The 19,955-nt window shown below is 35.8% G+C and overlaps 1 protein-coding gene, 1 non-coding gene and 1 pseudogene across 2 annotated transcripts in view; all 3 read left to right on the forward strand.

Annotated features, from left to right (window-relative positions):
- Positions 1-19,955, forward strand: part of RNF32 (ring finger protein 32) — a 50,102-nt gene that overhangs the window by 17,204 nt on the left and 12,943 nt on the right. Inside the window, exons 4-6 of the mRNA XM_071215375.1 lie at positions 4,051-4,083; positions 4,650-4,774; positions 5,016-5,124. Coding sequence (XP_071071476.1) covers positions 4,051-4,083; positions 4,650-4,774; positions 5,016-5,124 — 267 coding nt within the window. The remainder of the gene's footprint in view (positions 1-4,050; positions 4,084-4,649; positions 4,775-5,015; positions 5,125-19,955) is intronic.
- On the forward strand, positions 7,046-8,813 carry LOC139438993 (eukaryotic initiation factor 4A-I-like; annotated as a pseudogene).
- On the forward strand, positions 7,518-7,651 carry LOC111764168 (small nucleolar RNA SNORA48). Its single transcript, XR_002796854.1, has one exon. It is a non-coding gene; the product is annotated as a small nucleolar RNA SNORA48 (small nucleolar RNA).

The raw sequence follows: 19,955 nt of genomic DNA on the forward strand, positions 1-19,955 counted from the left end.
ACCACAATTCTCATCCACCTCTTGGTTTATTGTGCTATTCTGTTCCTAGAATATTCTCTAGCATTCTGTAAATTGGCATTTACATACCTCAACTACCATTTTCAGCCACATCCCCATTTATAAACTAGCTGTTTCTCACTATGTGGTACCATACACTTTATACATTTCTACACTTATACAGTAAACCTAATTAAAACTTCTATGTACATTAAACATCAGTAGTCCATTTCAGTCCTCCTCTTATCTCCTTTAGGAATCCACCACTTACCAAGAGGTCTTGAAGATATTTTCCTACAATTTCTTCTAGAAGTTTTATGATTCTTGCTTTTATTTTTAGGTTTTTGATCCATTTTGAGTTAAATTTTGGATAAGATGTGAGATAGGGGTCCTCTTTCCTTCTTTTGGCTATGAATATCCGATTCTTTCAGGACTATTTGTTGAATGGATTGTTCTGCCCGAGTTGTGTGGGTTTTCCAGGCTAGTCAAAAATCACTTGACCATACACGTGAGGGTCTGTTTCTGAACCATCAATTTGGTTCCATTGGTCCTTGTGTCTGTCTTTATGCCAGTACCATGCTGTTTTTACCACTATAGCTAGGTAAAATAATTTAAAGTCTGAAGATGAGGGTTCACTTTTCCTTTTTATGATATTTCTGGCTATTCAGGACCCCTTACCTTTCCAAATAAATTTGATGATCATGTTTTCAATTTTTTTTAATGCTGGTGGAATTTTTATTGGAATTGCATGGAATCTATATCAATTTGAGTTAGAATTGACATCTTAATGATATTTAGTCTTCCAATCCATGAGCATGGAATGTTCTTCCAGTTATTTAGGACTTTTTAAATTTCCTTTAACATTGAGTTGCAGTTTTCTGAATACAAGTGCTTTACACCATTGGTTAAGTTTATTCCTGACTATTTGAGTTTTATCTGTCATATTTTATTTTCACCACTCTTTTGACACTTTTAGTTACTTCTATTGATATAATCTTCATTTCTAGACTCTCTTCCAGGCCTCTCTCTCCTGTCTTTTCTTTTCAGGCTCTAGCACACCCTTTAGTATTTCCTGAACGTCTGGTCTCTTGCTTAGAAATTCTCTCAGTTTCTGTTTATTGGTGAATATTATAATCTCACCCTCATTTTTGAAAGACAGTCTTGCTGGACATAAGATTCTTGGCTGGAAGTTTTTTTCCTGTAGCATCTAAAATATATCAGACCACTGTCTTCTTGCCTCCATGGTTTCCAGTGAGAAATCAGCACTTAATCTTATTGGATATCCTGTATATGTTATGCATTGCTTTTCTCTTGCTGGTCTCAGAATTCTCTCCTTGTCTTTGGCATTTGACATTCTGATGAGTATGTGTCTTGGAGTTGGTGTATTCAGATTTTTTCAGATGGGCGTACGTTGTGCTTCTTGAACATGGATATCTATGTCCTTCAATAGGGTTGGGAAATTTTCTACCATTATTTCTCCACATATTCCTTCTGCCCCTTTTCCCTTCTCTTCTCCCTCTGGGACACCCATGACATGTATGTTTGCTTGCCTTTTGCTGTCATTTAATTCTCTGAGACCTTGTTCAATTTTTTCAATTCTTTTCTTTATCTGTTCTTTCGTATGTTCACTTTCAGAGGCCATTTCTTCAAGCTCACCAATCCTTTCTTCTGCCTCCTCAAATCTGCTATTATATGATTCCAGTGTTTTTTAAATTTCATTTATTGCACCTTTCATTCCCATGAGATCTGCTGTTTTTCTGTGTATGCTTTCAAATTCTTCTTTGTGCTTATCCAGTGTTTTCTTAATATCCTTAATCTCTTTAGCCATTTCATTGAATTCATCAAGGAGAGTTGTTTGAACATCTATGATTAGTTGTCTCAACTCCTTTATGTCATCTGGAAGCTTATCTTGTTCCTTTAACTGGGCCATAGCTTCCTGTTTCTTGGTGTGGATTGTACATTTTGTTGGTGTCTTGGCATCTGGATTACTAGAGTATTTATTCTGGGTGCAGTTTTTCTCTTTAGTCTAGGCCTTCGTGCCCTTCCTCCCTTACTGGTTGTGCAGTAGGAGCCAAGGTTGTTACTGGTGCTATAAGCTGTGGAGGCTCAAGAAGCCCTCATTGTGACAGGGACCAATGAAGATTCTCCCAAGTTTGCCAGGGGTAGGGACAGAGTCACAGCTGTGTGGAATAATTCAAGTCATGCAGGCCTAGAGTGTAGTTTTCCAGGACACTGATGAAGCTTCAGGTCCCTTTCTCCCCTGCCTAGGGCAGGGATGGAACTGCAGGTGTCAGCAGTAATCTATGCATTGCGGGGTCAAGATGACTACATTTGCCCCAGTAGACTTCCAATTTTCAGTCTGTGCCAGCCAAAAGTACCTGCTGTTAACTGGATAGGCTAGTGCAGGGCCCACCAGCTTCCTTCCTGCCAGAGGTGGGGCTGAAGCCTAGTCTAGGGCTACAGACCAGTCTGGGTGAAAGAACTGGTTCCTACCTTCACTGTGATTTTAGGTCAGCCTGGCTTCCCCTCAGGCTGGGGGGGAAGTCAAAATGGCAGCCACTGACCTCTTTCCAACTTGGGCAGATTCACACCCCAGCTGTTCCCAGGGTTATATCTTAGCCAGCCAAGTCTACCAGTCAGTAGCTGAAATGGTGGCCAACATTCTCCTCCTCCCCTGTTTCTGGAAAATGGAGCTTCCAATTCCAGTCACAGAATAGCTCCTGGGGTGGCTCGCACCTCCGGAGTAGGATAATCACTGGCCTCCACAGCTTGGCTGGTAATTTCCCAGAGAGGCTGGCACAGGTCCCCCCAGCTTCCTCCCTGCTGGAGGTGGCACTTGGGCCTAGGTTAGAGCTGCAGTCTGATCTGGATGGAAAGAAGCCGGTCCCCACCAGTACTGGGGTTTTAGTCCACCCCGCTTCCCCTCCAGGCATGGAGTTAAGATGGTGGCTACCAGCTTCTTTCTGACTTGGACAGGCTCAACCTTTAGCTGTTCTCAAGATTATACTTTATCCCGCTGAATTTACTCATTGGTAGCTGAAATTGGTGCCCAACCGTCTCTTCCTCCCACATTTTTGGGAAGTGCAGCTTTCAATTCCAGCCGTAGAACAGCTCCTGAGGTGGCTTGTGCCTCCAGTGGAGGATGGGCTCTGGCCTCTGGGGCGTGGAGCTCTCTACTTATGAGTCTTCTCTGCAGATGGGCAGCCTCCTCCTTCCATTTCTTCAGGTATGCTGCAGGATGCTCTTCTGGCCTCCTGGAACCCCCAAACAGGTGCTTACCTAGCTCCAGATAGCTGTGGGTGTTTACTAAGTGCCCTGTAGCAGGAGTTCCTTACTCCACCACCATCTTGCTGGTTGTTCCCCAACTACTTTAAAAAAAAAAATTCAGTGTAAGTTTCTGTATTTTGTCACAGTGCAGAATATCACTATTTGACGGGGAATTTGGACCACAGAAAGGTGAAGTTTTCTTGTGTGCACACTTTTACTGCATTAAAAAGAAACATTCATATGTTTTCACAATTTACTGCTATTTAAATTTGAGTGTCAGAATTATATCTCAATAAAGCTGTGATTTTTAAAAATTTAAGAGTGTAATTTGGTAGAACAAAGCTCTAAAAATAGCATTTACTTTACATTTCTCTGCTTCTTTTTTTCCCCCAATTCATAAGTCTACCAGTCGCTCCCTCTTTTTGTGCCCCCATTCCAATTTGTACTTACTCTTATTATGTACCCAGGAAATTTATTTATTTCTTCATTGTTTTAGTTTTAAGTATGCACTCATTTTAATGGTATGATATCAAACTTCATATGCTTTTCTGATGCTTTAGATTGTTAGTTTAACTTTTTTTTAGACTATGTATTTGTGCTATTCTAAACTTAAACACTAAATATTATAAATATCAAGGTTATTAATTTGCTTTTAAAATGTTTCAAAAGAAGCAACACAGCTTACCTTTTAAGCATTCAGAATTTTTCTTTTAATTAATGTATTTAAGTTGCCTTTCTTTTAAACTAATTGAAACTTCAAACATTTTTTTGTTTTCCCCTGAACAGGTGCTGCTTTCATGTTCCCATGTATTTCACAGAGTAAGTAAATCCTGTTTTAACTCCTATAAGAAAGTATGCAATACATCATTCTTGTAAGTTAAAGAAATCTACCCTAGTCTTACTTATTTTAAAGTCTCCTAAAAAGAGCCATTTATTTTATCCATAATCACCATTTATAGTTAGAAACATGACTTTAGGCTACAGTACACAGTTCATCCTATTTTTAAAATCGTGAATTTTATGTGACAAAAGAACCACAAATGTTTGTATAACAGATTGTCGTTAATAATATACATCAAAGTGAATGATAGCTTAATTCATATGATTTAACTGCATGTTAGTCTTATACACAAAGATGATTTACCTTACACTACTTGATTTTCAGAAGTTTTTGATGTATCTGCATGTATATTCTTGTAAAATATCATTTTCAGAACAGGTTTCATGAGGAAAGTGTTAACATCTGATGAAACTTCTTCACTTCACAATCTAAATTGGACCATCTCATAATTATGAGAGAAAAGAACACTGTAATTATATTAGAAATAAAAATGTTGTTTATAAGCAATTACTCATAAAATTTAAAGTGAAATATCTTTCTTCAGGCATGCCTTCAGGCTTTTGAAAAGTTCACAAATAAAAAAACCTGTCCTCTCTGTAGAAAGAACCAGTATCAAACCAGAGTAATACACGATGGAGCCCGGTTATTCAAAATAAAATGTGCAACAAGGTAAGAATTGTTTCAGCATATCAGTTGTGATTCCAGTTCCTAGTGAGGAAAAACACCATTATAACTTAAAAGTATTTCTTTAGAAATCAAGCAAATGATAACTAATTTTAAAAGATATGTGATTTTTATCTATTTTCTTGGCCACCATTGTCTCCCTAGTGCCCTGGCTTATTTATAGTAAGGACAGAAATATTTATTAAAATAATCATAATTTAGCTGTTTTCAAATATCTTTGTTTTAGAATCCAAGCCTATTGGAGAGGACATATTGTTAGAAAGTGGTACAGAAACCTGAGGAAAACTCTACCTCCCACAGATGCAAAATTAAGAAAAAAATTCTTTGAAGAAAAGGTAGGTATAGATCAGTAATTCTCCAGAAGTAGTCTCTATCTAGAGTTTTTCATTATCTGCAATAATGCAAGTGATTTATTTGGGGTCAGTTAGGCTAACAGAGGCAATAAAACTTGGAGACGTACTTCGTTTTCAGGACTGCATTTTAATGGTTATGATACTTCCAGAGAGACTGTTCAGCTTAATTTGGCTTTCCAATCTAGAGGGTAAATTTCATAAACTATTTTTAGATTTTCTTTTCCCATTAATTCATAAAATTCATAAGTTAAAAAGTTGGAATTAGATTTTTTTTTAATCTTTCATTTGGTTGTTTTATGCTAATTGTTTAAGTAAACTAATCTCTTCAGATAAAACAATGTAAACAGTTCCAAATTATTTGTATCCCCTAAACTATAAGCAAATGAAGGTATCAGACTTGTGTCTTAGGGTAATGGTAAAATGGAAAGAAAATTATTAAAATAAAACCAACTGTGTGCTACAGTCTTATTGAATGCTTCTTGGAATCTCTTGGGATCATCAATATGTGGGAGTTTTAGAAATAAGTGCAGTTTTCTTTCTTTCCCTTTCTTTTCTTTCTTTCCTTCTTTTCTTTCTTATGGGTTTATAGAAAATTCAGGCATAAAATACACAGTTCTCATATACCACCCTATTATTAACACCTTGCATTAGTGTGGTACATTTGTTATAATTCATGAAGGAGCATTTTTATAACTGTACTATAAACTGTAGTCCATCATTTACAATAAGGTTCATTGTAGGTGTTGTATAATCCTATGATTTAAAAAAAAATCTTACTTCCTCTACTTCAACTACTTTTTATCTTTTATTTTTCCTTTTTTGTTTGTTTAACAATTTACCATTACTAGTACTTTGATGCTTTATTTCACTACTATACATCCCCATACAAAAAGGATGGACGTACACAGAATGGAAGGAATGTAGAATTTTGAGCCAGACAAACCTTGATTCAAATCCTATTTCTAACCCCCATTAGCTTTGCAGCTTCAGACAAATAACACCTACTCAAAGCCTCAGTTTCCTCCTCTGAATTATGAAATTAATAATTTCTACCTAGAGTGTTGTTCTGAGAGTTAGATGTCATATTTATAAAGGTGTAGCACACAGTAGGCACTAGAAAATGTGTTTATTCTAAATATTAATATCTTGTTCAAGTTAATTGCTTTAGATTTACTAGTGTTCAGTATTTCATTTTTTTCTAATAGCACTATATGAAAGTACACTGTTTTCATGTTAGCCTCAAATCACTGAGATAGAACTCACATTCACAGTTTCCTATAATCGTATTTTATTGAAGTATCATTTATACATTTATGTAGATCTTTTTCTGTGCTTTGAGTGAATAAGTTAATGTTCACCAAAACCATATGTTTCATGATTTTATAAAAGAGCCACACCTTTTATCTTTCAGACTGAGACACTAATCTTTTTCGTGCATCCTCACATGGCAGTCTCTTAACTTCTTGATCATTTTACTTACCTTGGGGTGAGGGAGATTTATCAAAGTGTCTCAGAACTACTTAGGAATCCTAAAATAAGTGGGCTTAAAGTTGGCTATAAAGCAGTATGATCATTTATTTTCTAATACCCTTCCTGGTCACTGAAATAATTTTTACAAGCAATGTAATCATTATATGCCAAAGAAAATCAGAGTATCCTCTTCTGTGGTATCATTATGCTTCTGATTTAATCAAAATATACTTGATTTGCTATCAGGAGTGGGGCAATATTAAAAGTAATATACATACCAGCAAATAAATTTAAAATATTGTATTTCTTAAAGACAACGAGGTTGAACGAGTAAGTGAATAGTTTTAGTTTATGTGGAAAGGACATTCTGAATTCTAACTTGAGATGCCAGAAATACTTTCTCCCAGTCCTGTCCTCTGGTTCCTGAGGTAGCATGAGTGATCTGGCAGTATCAGCAATTCCTGAAGCAGCTTTGCAATTGTTAGAAAGGAGGCAGAAGACGGGGAATGTGGTAGACTGTGGAAAAAGAGTCTGCAACTCTGCATTTATGTATGAAAAAATAATATTCCCCAAGCCATTCACTCCCCTTAATGCATGAACTAGGGAGCAAAAGAAATTTAGGGAAAGTGGGCAGCATTCCTAGGGAAAGACCCCCTCCCATTTCTATTAATAAGATAATCATGTGAAAATTTTTCCATTATTCAGTGCTTATTCTTTTTTAAATATTCCCATTTACAAATAAGAAACAGCAAATCTCTTTAAACTTCCTATAATCTTTTAATAAAAAGAATGTGTGCCTTTTTCAGATCTTCTTGGACACTGAATCTTTCCTCTTTTACTATTTAGAAAGCCTTATATTAACCTGCGTTTTACATTTTAGATATTTAATCCTTTTAGTTCAATAACCTCTCTGACCTAGGTAGAGCAGCACGTGGTGGTAGCACCCATCTCATAACAGCCAGGGACAAAGCAACCCCTTGTTTATACCAGCTTGACTTTTGTACCATACACATGCCTGGTTCATGCCTTGAACACATAGATCACTGGTTTCCCTTCAGTAAGGTTATTATGTGATCATTCAAGCCTTATCTGGGACTGGGAATATGACCATCTCATTTCTATAAAAGACTGGTTTAGATCTAAAGGCCACCCAGGCTTTCATCCTGGCTGACTCAGGAACTGCCTCAAGCAATACAGAAGGTGGTAATAGCATTAGAGATTACATGCATATCTCCTGCCATGCCTACATCAGGGACATCAATATGCATGCTAAGTTTTAGAAGCTCCAGATGGAGCCTGGGTACCCCAGATCATGTGTTTGATAGGCTTAATTAGAGATACCTGTCTCCCAAATACATCAAAATGTTTATACCTGATGAAGCTGATGAAATGTTGAGCAGTGGAATCAAAGACCAGATCTACGATTTATTCCAAAAACTCAACAGCAATACTGAGGTGGCTTTTCTGTCAGCTACAATGCCTTCTCATGTGCTTGAGTTTGACCAAGAAGTTTATGAGGAACCCCATTTGGATTCTTGTCAAGGAGGAAGGGTTGACCCTGAAGGGTTCTAACACTTCTACATTATTATGGAATGAGGTGAGTGGAAACTGGACACGCTATGTGACTTGTATGAAATCCTAACCATCACCCAGGCACTCATCTTCATCAACACTTCATCAACAATTGCAGGACAGTTAATTGGCTCACTAAGGAGATGCACACCCAAGACTTCACTGCCTCTGTGACACATGGTGATATGGACCCAAATGAATGAAGTGTCATAATGAGGGAGCTCTGTACTGGTTCTAGCAAAGGATTGCTACGTGCTAGCCAGAGGCATTGATGTGCAGCACGTTTTTTTAGTCATTAACTATATCCTTCGCACCAACAGGGGAAATTATACCACAGAATTGGTCATGGTGGATGTTTTGGCCATAAGTGTGTGGCTGTTAACAAGAGCACTCTTAAAGACATCAACACCTTCTACAACCCCTCCATTGAGGTGGTGCCTTTCATGTTGCTGACCTCATCTGATCACTGGTCCTGCTACCTAGCCCCAGTCAGGGTTCAGTTCTTGGGGGGCCAAGGAAGAACAGGAGGCAGGAGGAAAAAGGAGCCAAAGGATGGCTCTCTTGTCATTTTTTTTCTTTTTTATGTCTTTAAATATAGTCACTTTTTGAGGCAAAAGATGAAACCATGAAATACGGGTTTTTTTTGTTTGTTTTTTTTTGTCCATTTACCAAAATGAGTTTCAACCTGCCTGGATTCTTCCTTCTCATTCCCTGCTACTGCAAAAAAGTACTATAAATCAGTTGTCATAAACAAAAATTTATTGTCTCAAAACTCTGGAGGCTAGAAGTCTGAAATCAAGGTGTTGGAAGGTCCATGCTTCTTCTTAAAGGGAAGAATCCATTCCATCCCTCCCCCTGGCTTCTGGTGGGTGGCCAGCAATTCCTTTGCTTGTGACAGGATAGCTCAATCTCTGCCTTCATCACATGGCTATCACTCTGTCTCTCTCTTACAAAACGGCCAAATTCCCTCTCCTTATACAGAACCGAGTCTCTTTATATTAAGGACTCATTGTAATCCAGTTTGGCCTCATTTTAACTAATAACCTCTTCAAAGATCCTATTTCCAGATGGATCACATTCATGGAGCTGGGGGTTCAGACTTGAACATATCTTTCAAGGGGACACATTTCAATCTGTACCACTCCCTATGGTACATATTTTGACTGATATATCATTTTCTAAACAATGTCTTTCATCTTTCATTGGAAATAAATTAATCTCTAGTGTTGTAGCGCATGCTCACTTCCATAAATGATTGTCTTCCGTGATTGCTTTTTTTTAATATATTTTCATTCTTTTTTATAGTCTGTAGTTTGATAGACTTCAACCTTAGCAACTTGTTTTCTGAGTTGCTTTTAGTAGTTTCTAATATTTAATAGGATGTTGTTGGCTCTAAATTCAGAAATAATTCATTGGTTTCTCTCATAAAATTTTAATGACATATTCCATAATCATTTTGCCTTAGAGGCATAAGTATTTTTTTTTTGTATGTGTCATCTTATAACTTTAGAAGATATAGGCTGTACTTGGCTTTCAGATAAAGCCAAGAGCCATGAGACTCAATTGATTCTCCTGGCTCCATTATTAATTATCTGTGAGTTTGTGATACACAGAGAGGTTAACTCTCTTGAACGTTTTTTACTCTGTAAAATGTAAAATACCCTACGTTTATAGGGTTATTTTGAAAATACAAATATAATACAATAATTTTTTTAGTATATAAAACATGAAGCTAAGCAAATATTTTTAGGTTTTCAGATCAGTCTTGTGAAGGCCATGAGGGTGCCTGTAGCAGTTTGATATTGTTTGTGAATTCCAAAAATAACAATATTGGATTGTGTTTGTGAACTGGTCTGTTCTTCTGGGCATATTAGATTGGATTTGATTCAGAGGTTTCACTTTTACTTGATTAAATAATGATTAAGGCTTTGATTGTACCATGTCAGTAGGACATTGGTAGGCAGGGACTTACAGAGAAAACGACATAGCAGAGAAGAAAGTTAGAGTTTTGATATTGGAGCCCCAGGAAGTAAATACACAGAGAAGCAAATATGTGAGGAAGAAGAGAAGGCTCCTTTAGACATGGCAGAGGCCCCAGGAAGAGAGACAAGCTGTTAGCCTGATAGTCTACAGCTGACTCTCTGGAGCAAGCAGAGTAGCTGGGCCCAGAGAGAAACAAGCCCTGGGAGAGAGGCAAGACTTATCCTTACAGCTGATATTGGAAGAAGCTGGACCACCGAGCACTGAGAGGAAGAGGAAGCCTTAACTCTTGCAGATATCAGTAGACATCTTGCTCCAACACATGGCAACAGACTTTGGTGAGGGAAGTAACTTAAACTTTATGGCCTGGTAGCTGTAAGCTTTTACCACAAATAAATACCCTTCATAAAAGCCAACAGATTCTGAGTATTTTGCATCAGTACCCCTTTGGCTGACTAATACAATGCCATTGCTATTTTTCTTATATATAGGGTCAGCACTACCCTAGGTTCCAAAATATTTTTCAGTGAAAGAACATTGGCTACATCTTTACTTTCCTAGGTTTAACCCTGTAATCACTCTTCTTAGAGCACTTTAGCCTCTGTAAAAAAATTCTCCCAACCAAGTAAATTTATTTTCAGTTTCTTTAAGATAAGGAAAACCCAGCTGGAAGATAAACAGCAAGTGATTTATTTTGTCACCACTGCCCTCCTATTGCCTCTTCATAAGATTTAATATACTCCTTGATGATATAGCCTAGGCTCATATCAGCCTGTGCACCCCTCTAAGGATGCCTCCAGTTTTCCTGGATACTTTGTAAATTCAACTCTCTCAAACTTCAGTTATCACTTCTATGAGGAAGGGCATCATGTACATAGCTCTGTTCAAATCCAGTATTTCCAGCTACCCACAAGTCCTATTGTTCCCTCTTTCTATACGCCAACTAATCCCTTCTACTCTATTTCCATTTATACTACCTCATCACTGTGGACTTCTACCTCTAATCCACCCTGTACCCATAGTTCCAAGTATGCTGACTCACCCTACATGCTGTACTCATTCTCCCTTTTACTCCCCTGCCTCCATTAAAATGTACCCATTTTTAGAGCAAAGTTCTTGTTTTCTTCCAGTTTCATTGGGCTTCTCTAACTGCTGTGGTATGTAAAAATGATAAAAAGAACAGAAGTATAAATTATATTTAAGCTTATATAGTACAAATTTGGTTTTTCCTTTGGAGGGTTTGAAAATTAGCCTAGAATATTTGTATAGCTAATTTGCTTAAGTTTAATATCTAAGAAGAGCTTGAGAAGCAAAAGAGTTGTTTGGGTTGGGGAGAATGTTGTTGAAATTACCTAAAAGAACAAACTACAAGTACTTTATAGCATTGGCTTTCAAATTTTTTCCCAACCCCAAGTAAGAAATACATTTTATACAATGACTTATTTTTCCTACAAAGCAAAACTTACCCTTACTACATGCAAAGTACTATGCTACTTTCTATTCTATTCAATTTATTAAAATGCTAGGCCCACTACCTTAATGCCATAACTCACTAATGGGTTGTGATTTGCAAATTGGATAAACACTGTTTTTAATCATCTCTTTTACATATGAGTAACTGTCACATTAAACACAAGTAAATCTTATTCAGTGGAAGCAAGACCACTAAGAAATTCTTTTTTTTAAGATTTATTTATTTCTCCCCCACCCTATCCTCCCCCCACCCCCCAAGAAATTCTAATAGGTGGTCTTGCCTCATTTAATTTTCATATATGGGGGTAGAGATAGATGGGTAATGTACATTCTGTAATTCAGATTGTTTGTCCCCATAGTTTTTTTTATTTTATTTTATTTCTATCCCCTTCGCCCCACCCCCCGCCCCAGTTGTCTGTTCTCTCTATCTGCTGCGTTTTCTTCTTTGTCCGCTTCTGTTGTTGTCAGCAGCACAGGAATCTGTGTTTCTTTTTGTTGCATCATCTTGTGTCAGCTCTCCGTGTGTGCGGTGCCATTCTTGGGCAGGCTGCACTTTCTTTCATGCTGGGTGGCTCTCCTTACGGGGCGCACTCCTTGCATGTGGGGCTCCCCTACACAGGAACACCCCTGCATGGCACCGCACTCCTTGCGCGCATCAGCGCTGTGCATGGGCCAGCTGCGCATGGGTCAAGGAGGCCTGGGGTTTGAACCGTGGACCTCCCATGTGGTAGACGGATGCCCTAACCACTGGGCCAAGTCCACTTCCCCGCATAAGTATTTTAAGTTAGTGATGTTATACTCATAATTTGTTACACTAAAGGGATTTTATAATTGCTTCTGCTTTCAGTTCTTTAATTTTTTAAATTAAAGCAGTTGTAGGTTTACAGAAAAATCATTCAGAAAGTAGAGTTCCCGTATACCCAACCAAATACATATACAGTTCTCCTATTATTACTAAAGGGATTTTATAATTGCCTCTGCTTTCAGTTCTTTAATTTTTTAAATTAAAGCAGTTGTAGGTTTACAGAAAAATCATTCAGAAAGTACAGAGTTCCCGTATACCCAGCCAAATATATATACAGTTCTCCTATTATTCCTAAAGGGATTTTATAATTTCCTCTGCTTTCAGTTCTTTAATTTTTTTTATTAAAGCAGTTGTAGATTTACAGAAAAATCATTCAGAAAGTACAGAGTTCCCATATAGCCAACCAAATACACATACAGTTCTCCTATTATTTTGCATTAGTGTGCTACCTTTGTTAATATTGATGAAACATTATAATTATATTAACTATAGTCCATAGTTTACATTTGGATCCACTTCAGTTTTTTAATTAACTCTAGAACTCAATAACTCCCAGATCTCTCTATTAATTTCCTAATTCTTCTTACTTCATCTTCACTCACTTGTCCCCCTTGTCCATAAATGTCTGAAATCTGTAAACCAAATCTCATTTTAAATACATTAAGATTGCATTTAATGTAATATATTAGCAATACACATATACCCTTGACACTGCTTCTTATTGCCTATATAGATAAAACTCAGAGGCTGTCCTTTATGATACAGACCAATTTTACTGATTTATCTAATGGCTTGCAATTTGATGATTTATTTCTACATTTCCAGCATAATGGAACCCACTGAACTATTGGTGCATGGTCTAAGAAACATAGATCTAAACTTTAATCTACAATTTAAAAATGTCTACATGTTTTAATGGAATCTAAAATGTTATTGAATTTCACATTATCCAAGTTTCTATAAATGAGTTCAGACTATCTGAATGTATACAAAAATGACAATTTGAGAAAATGTCAATAAATTACTAAAAACTTGTAGGTGAAAATTGTTGAGCAATAGGATAGCCACATAGTCTCAAAGTCTCACCCCACAAATTACTTGTAATTTACAAAGAGAATAACAAGTCTTTACAGTGGAAAAACATGTCAGATGTCTCCTTAAACTTATCATCAAGACCCGTGTGGAGCTGGCCATGCGCAGTGCTGAGGTGCGCAAGGAGTGCCGTGCCACGCAAGGGTGTCCCCCGCGTGGGGGAGCCCCACGCGCAAGGAGTGCGCCCATGAGGAAAGCCGCCCAGCATGAAAAGAAAGTGCAGCCTGCCCAGGAATGGCGCCGCCCACACTTCCCGTGCCGCTGACGACAACAGAAGCAGACAAAGAAACAAGACGCAGCAAATAGACACCAAGAACAGACAACCAGGGGAGGGGGGGAAATTAAATAAATAAATAAATCTTTAAAAAAAAAAAAAAAGTACCTGTAATATCACAAACTGAGATCATGTGTCCCAAATATATACGTGATGCAGAGGACTCACATCACCTATGTATTTTTTTTCTAATGAAGTACTGGGGTTGAACTCAGGACCTCATACATAGTGCTCAACCACTGAGCTACATCTGCTCCCCAGTGAGAGGTGGGTTTTTTGTTTGTTTGTTTGTTTGTTTGTTTTTAGGAGGTAGTAGAGATCGAACCTGGGACCTCATAGTGGGAAGCAGATGATCAACCACTGAGCTATATCCACTTCCTGATGTATGTATTTTTATGCCAAATATTTAGCCTGAATCTAATCATGGGAAAACAATCAGATAAATCCAAAATGAGGAATATTCTGCAAACAGCTGGCTTGGGCTCTTTAAAATGTCAATGTCATAAAAGAAAAACAGTGGCTGGAGAACTGTTCTAGAATAAAGGAGTCTGAGAGATAAAATATTTAAATGTAATGAGATATCTTCGGATCATAAATCAAAACTAAAAAGAAGAGCTATAATTTGGACAATTTGGGAAATTGAAAATTGATTGTATACTAGACAATAGTAATGTCAATGTTAAGTTTCCATAGTATGTTAAGTGTATTGTGGCTGGAAGGTACAATGTCCTGGTTCTTAGGAGATACATAGGAAAGCATTTATAGGCAAAGAGCTGTGATGTTGCAACTAACCCTTAAATAGATCATACATTCACACATACATACATATTAGTACATACATATGTACCTTTATGAGAGAATATAAATGTAGCAAAATGTTCATTAAAATGTGAAGATAAACTAGCAGTGTGGAAAAAGGATGCAGAGATTCTAAATCCCAGGGAGCTAGTCTTGGTTTCAGAGTAGAAAGGAAACTAACGATGGGAGAAAAAGGGGAAAGGATATAAACAACAAAAATAAGATTCCCTACCAAAATATATTCCAGATGAAGCAAAGAGTTAAAAAGAAAGACATAAAAACTAAACATAATAATTTTAGAAGAAAGCATTATGAAATAAATTCATTACCTGGGAGTGGGGAAGACCTTTCTAAGTAGGATTTTTTTTTAAAAAACCACAAGCCATAAAGGAACCAATTGATAACTACATAAAATCAAAACTTCTGTATAGGGAGAAAAAGTCAAGACAATGACAAATTAGGAAAATGTATTTGCAATTCAAAAGGTTAGAAACAAATTTCCTTAATATGTAACAAGCAGTTTAGAGAAGGAATAGAAATGAAAAGATGCTTAACCTTACTGATAATTAAAGGAAAGGAAAGTAAAACAAAAATAAGAATGCATTTCAACTTATTTTGGCAAGAATTTTAAAATTTGATGATAGAGACATAGTATTGATGAGATTGGAGGGGAAATGAGATTCTTAAAAACCATTGCTAGAACTAAGAATGATACAGTCTGGCCAGCAGTTTCCTTTAATCCTTCCTCTAGAAATTTACTCTACAAATATACTCATAAATGTTAGCTAAGTTATATTCATATAACTGTTCACTACTGCACTATTTATAAAAGAGAAAAATATGTAAAGTCCACCAATAATTGCTATATAGTAATACATACAATGTATTACTACATAGAAATTATAAAGACCAAGATAATTGTGTATGTGCTAATATAAAAAGATTTTGAACATACATACTGATTGAAAAAAAGGAAAAATACCTTTTGCAAAGAGAGAGAGGGAAAAGCAAGGGTAGAAGAGATTTCTTTTTCACTTTAGACATGGTTTTTATAACATGTAAATACATTTTCTAGCCTTATATACATAAATTTTATTTCTTTATCCCCTCTCCCTTGCCACTTGCTTGCTGTCTGCTCTCTGTGTCCACTAACTGCGTGTTCTTCTGTGTCTGCTTCTCTCCCTTTGTTGCGTCATCTTGCTGCGCCAGCTCTCCGTGGGCACAGGTCGTCAGCTCTCCGAGGGCGTGGGTCAGCGTGCCTTCACAAGGAGGCCCTGGGAAGTGAACCTAGGGTCTCCCATATGGTGGACGGGAGACGGGAGCCCAATCAATTGAGCCATGTCCACTTCCCTATATACATAACTTTTAAAGAAAATTATTTCAGCAGCAATTTGTTCAAATTGCTTTTTTTCTTTGTTTGTTTCTATGTTAAATAATGTTTTAAGCAAAATTTTAAAAAGATAATTCCAACAAAAGTTAGGAAAGAGGAAAGGCAGCAACAATAAGAAAGAATAATGAGTAGAAAAAGTAAGATGATACAATTAAAACATAGCAGCAATTCCAATAAATATGATTAAGATGATTTTCCCCATTAAACAAACTATAAGATGACATTGAAAAAAATCAGCTATAGCTTCTCATAAGACACGTTTGAAACATAATGAAATAAAAATGTTCTAGGTACAGGTATGTTCGAAGATAAATATGGCAAATGAAAAAAAGGAAATAAAGTAGAAAATCACATCAAATTAATTTTAAAGTATATTTGGAAATTTAGAATCTACATTATAGAGTGGGTATTCATACAATTAGAACACCTATATATTCTGTGTTAGTTAACTGGACTTGTACTTAGAGAAAATTTAATAGTGTCAAGTACACTTATTATTAAATAAAAAAGATAAAAAGTAATGAACTTGTCATTCAAATCAGGAAGCAATTTTTTAAAAAGTAGGAAGTAGACAGTTTAAAGATAAAAGATGTAATTAGGAAAAAAGCAAAACAGGTAAATGAAAACAAGATCTGGATTTTTTAAAAAGGATAACTATAAGACAAATGGCTCAACTAGGTTTAAAAAAAAAAGCTGTGAGGCAAAGACTCAACCAGGTTTAAAACAAGTTAGATAAAGCAGAATTCATACACACAGAAAGGGAAGAATTATCATATACTTGGAAAGCATTTTAAAATTATGTGAGAATACTGTATACAACTTTATGTCATATATGAAAATATAATGAAATTACTTCCTATAAAAACAGAACACATAGAAAGAAATATGAAAGATCTTCAAAGATGTGTATCTCAAAGAGGCACCAGGCCTAATTTTTAAAGTGAATTTTATCAACCCATCAAGAATAGAAAATTCTTATCTTTGAGTATAGAAAGAAAACAAGCTTTCCATTCATTTTATGAATCTGACAAATCCTGAACAAAACCTAGGAACTATGGCCCAGTAAACCTATAGACCAATCTCATTTGTGAATATAGATATGAAGATAATAGATACAATCTTCGCAAACTAATTGATCCAAGCAATGCAATGAAAGAATAAATATACCTTGATCAAGTTGGATTTCTCACATAAAAGTATGTCTGAGAAAAATCACACGAGCATCTCAATCTTTGCTAAAAAAGATTAAATAAAACAATCATTTCTAATAATGACAGTAAGGAAATTAGGACTAGAATTAAATTTCCTTGTCAATATATGACAAAATATATCAGAAAGTAAAACCACGTATTTTAGATAATGAAGCCCTAAAGATGCAAAACTAGAATATCCACTATCACACTTTGACCACTCCTTGCCAATGCAATAATACAAGAAAATGGAACACAAAATGTATATGCATACCTACATGTATGTTTGTGTGTGTGCATATATATATACACACACATTATGTTACATACATATATACCATATATATGGGTATAAAATGCACTAAATCATTTAAAATTTTATTGGAACTCTTAGAGCAAATTCAAGACAAATATGCAATAATCAGTTGTTTCTTGTATTGCAGCAATGACCAGAGCAATGGGAAATGATCCCTTTCATAATACCTACCACCTAAAAATAAACTTAACAAGGAATGTGCAAGACACTAATAAAAAACTTTTTTCTGATGAAATAAAAGGACTGACATTTTATGTTGGATGTGTAAAAATGTCCATTTCCCCCATATTATAGAAACTTAATGTAGTTTCTATCTAATTTCTAAAAGTATGATTAAGCAAACACTTGGAATTTTACAGGTTAATTCTAACATTTATCTGGAGAAGTATCAATTTTTTTAAAAGAAAGACTATTGAGATAGAACAGCCTTGTTAGCCATCATATATATAATTTTGGTAATTAAAGTTCTAATGTAATAGTAGACAAAATATTCATAAAACAGAAGAAAGTCATATATCCAGGTAAAATATATATATGTGAGTTCTTAGACTACAGTAAAGGTGCTTATGGCAGTTTGAGATTATTTTATGAATCCCAAAAATAGAAAGATTATGTTTGTAAACTAATCTTTCCTTTGGGTGTGATACCATTTGATTGCATTAAATTCAGCTGAGGTGTATTTGATTAGATTGCCTGTTAAGATTAGGGTTTTTGATTTGACAAGTCAGTGGGAGTGACTCAGGTTGAGTCTCCACCCCCTTGCTGGGTCTGATATATAAACAGACACTCAAACAGACAGACACACAGGAAGAGAGAGAGCTCCGTCGGTTTTTATCCTGTCATGTGACAGAAAGGAGAAGGCTCAAACAACTGAGGCCCAGACAGGGAGAGGAGGCATTTTACCTGGTAGTTTACAGCTTAGATTGGGAAGGAAGCAGAACAACTGAGACTGATATAAGACGCCTGGAAAGAAACAAGCCCTATGCCGGGAGAGAGAAGACTTTCTGAAGCACAAAGCCTCAAGAGGCCATGCCCATGGAGCCTCAAGAGGAAGAGGAAGCCCAGAGAGGAAGGCAGGAACCAGCCAGAGATCAGCATTTTGTGGCAACTGACTTTGGTGAGTAAGCAACCTTGAGTTGGAACTTTTTATGGCCTTGTAACTTAAGTTTTTACCCCAAATAAATACCCTTTATAAAAGCCAAGAGATTTCTACTTCTTTGCATTGGTACCCCTTTGGGCAACTAATACAGTGCTACTTCTTATCAGTGGGAAATTCAATTAAGTTGTGAAAATTGGCCATTTGGGAGATGGGGAGAGAAGAACCTTATTTCATACCATATCCCCAAAAAAGTTCCAGATGGATTAAATATTTAAATACTTTAAAAATTAGTAATATAAATTTAAAAATAAATTCATATAATAAGTAAAATTAAGATCAAATAAAATCTAGAATACTTAATGAGTACCTGCTATCTGCATTTTTTTAGGTATGGGGAGACAAGAGTGAGGATGACAGATCTCATAATAGTAAATACTAATAGATCCTAACAGTATTTCATGAAGTTCAGAAAGCTATTAAATGATCTGGAGCTCAAATTCAGTTCTGATTAACTATATTTAGGATGATTGCTTTGCTTTGATGGTTTTCACTACTCTCTAAAAGCTGGTCCTTAGAAAAAGAATACAGTTTTCTATCCTTTTTAACTAGGCAAAATGATCTTTATTTGAATATTTTTTAGTAAAAATGAAATATTTGCTTATACATATATTAAAATTTAGAGTTGTAACCATTTTCTTATGCCTTTTTAAAAAGATGTAGCCATGTAAGTGGAATAAATATATTTCCTCAAAACTAGAATAGCTGAATAATAAATAAATGATAGACCTGTGAAATGACCATGCACACTGATGAGTTCATAAAGAGTAATTATCATCCTCAGAAGTGCTTTCATAAAAGTGTCAAACTTTTATTTTAGTTTTATAGCATTCACTATTTTATAAAAATAATGTCATTTGTCTAAAATAGAAACAGAATTTTATTATTTTCATCAAAAGGCAAAAATGTGTTTCAGTGAAAAAATGTTTCGATTGTTTTCCTTTCAATGCCCATAAAAATGTTAACTTTAAGCTTGTAAGTAAAATGAGCTTTTAAATTTAGAAATTTCAGACTCTTTAAAACAAAAAGATAAATGTTGATCTTGGATTCTCAACTCATTCTTCAGTTTCTCCTTATATCATCCTTAATTTATACTTTTGAAAATATGTGCTAAAATAATGTCCAGCTCAGAGATCAACTAGGGTGTATCATTTTCCTAGTAACAGATGTATTTTTAAAAATAAGAAATTCCAAAGCTTAAGTGAATAATGCATTTATCAAGGCTCTGGGTGAGAGACTAGCTTTGTAATAGAGTTAGCAACATTCCAGAAATGCCAGGTTTTCCTACACGGGCTTG

Source organism: Dasypus novemcinctus, chromosome 5 (genome assembly GCF_030445035.2).
Source record: "Dasypus novemcinctus isolate mDasNov1 chromosome 5, mDasNov1.1.hap2, whole genome shotgun sequence".
Taxonomy (NCBI): Eukaryota; Metazoa; Chordata; class Mammalia; order Cingulata; family Dasypodidae; genus Dasypus; species Dasypus novemcinctus.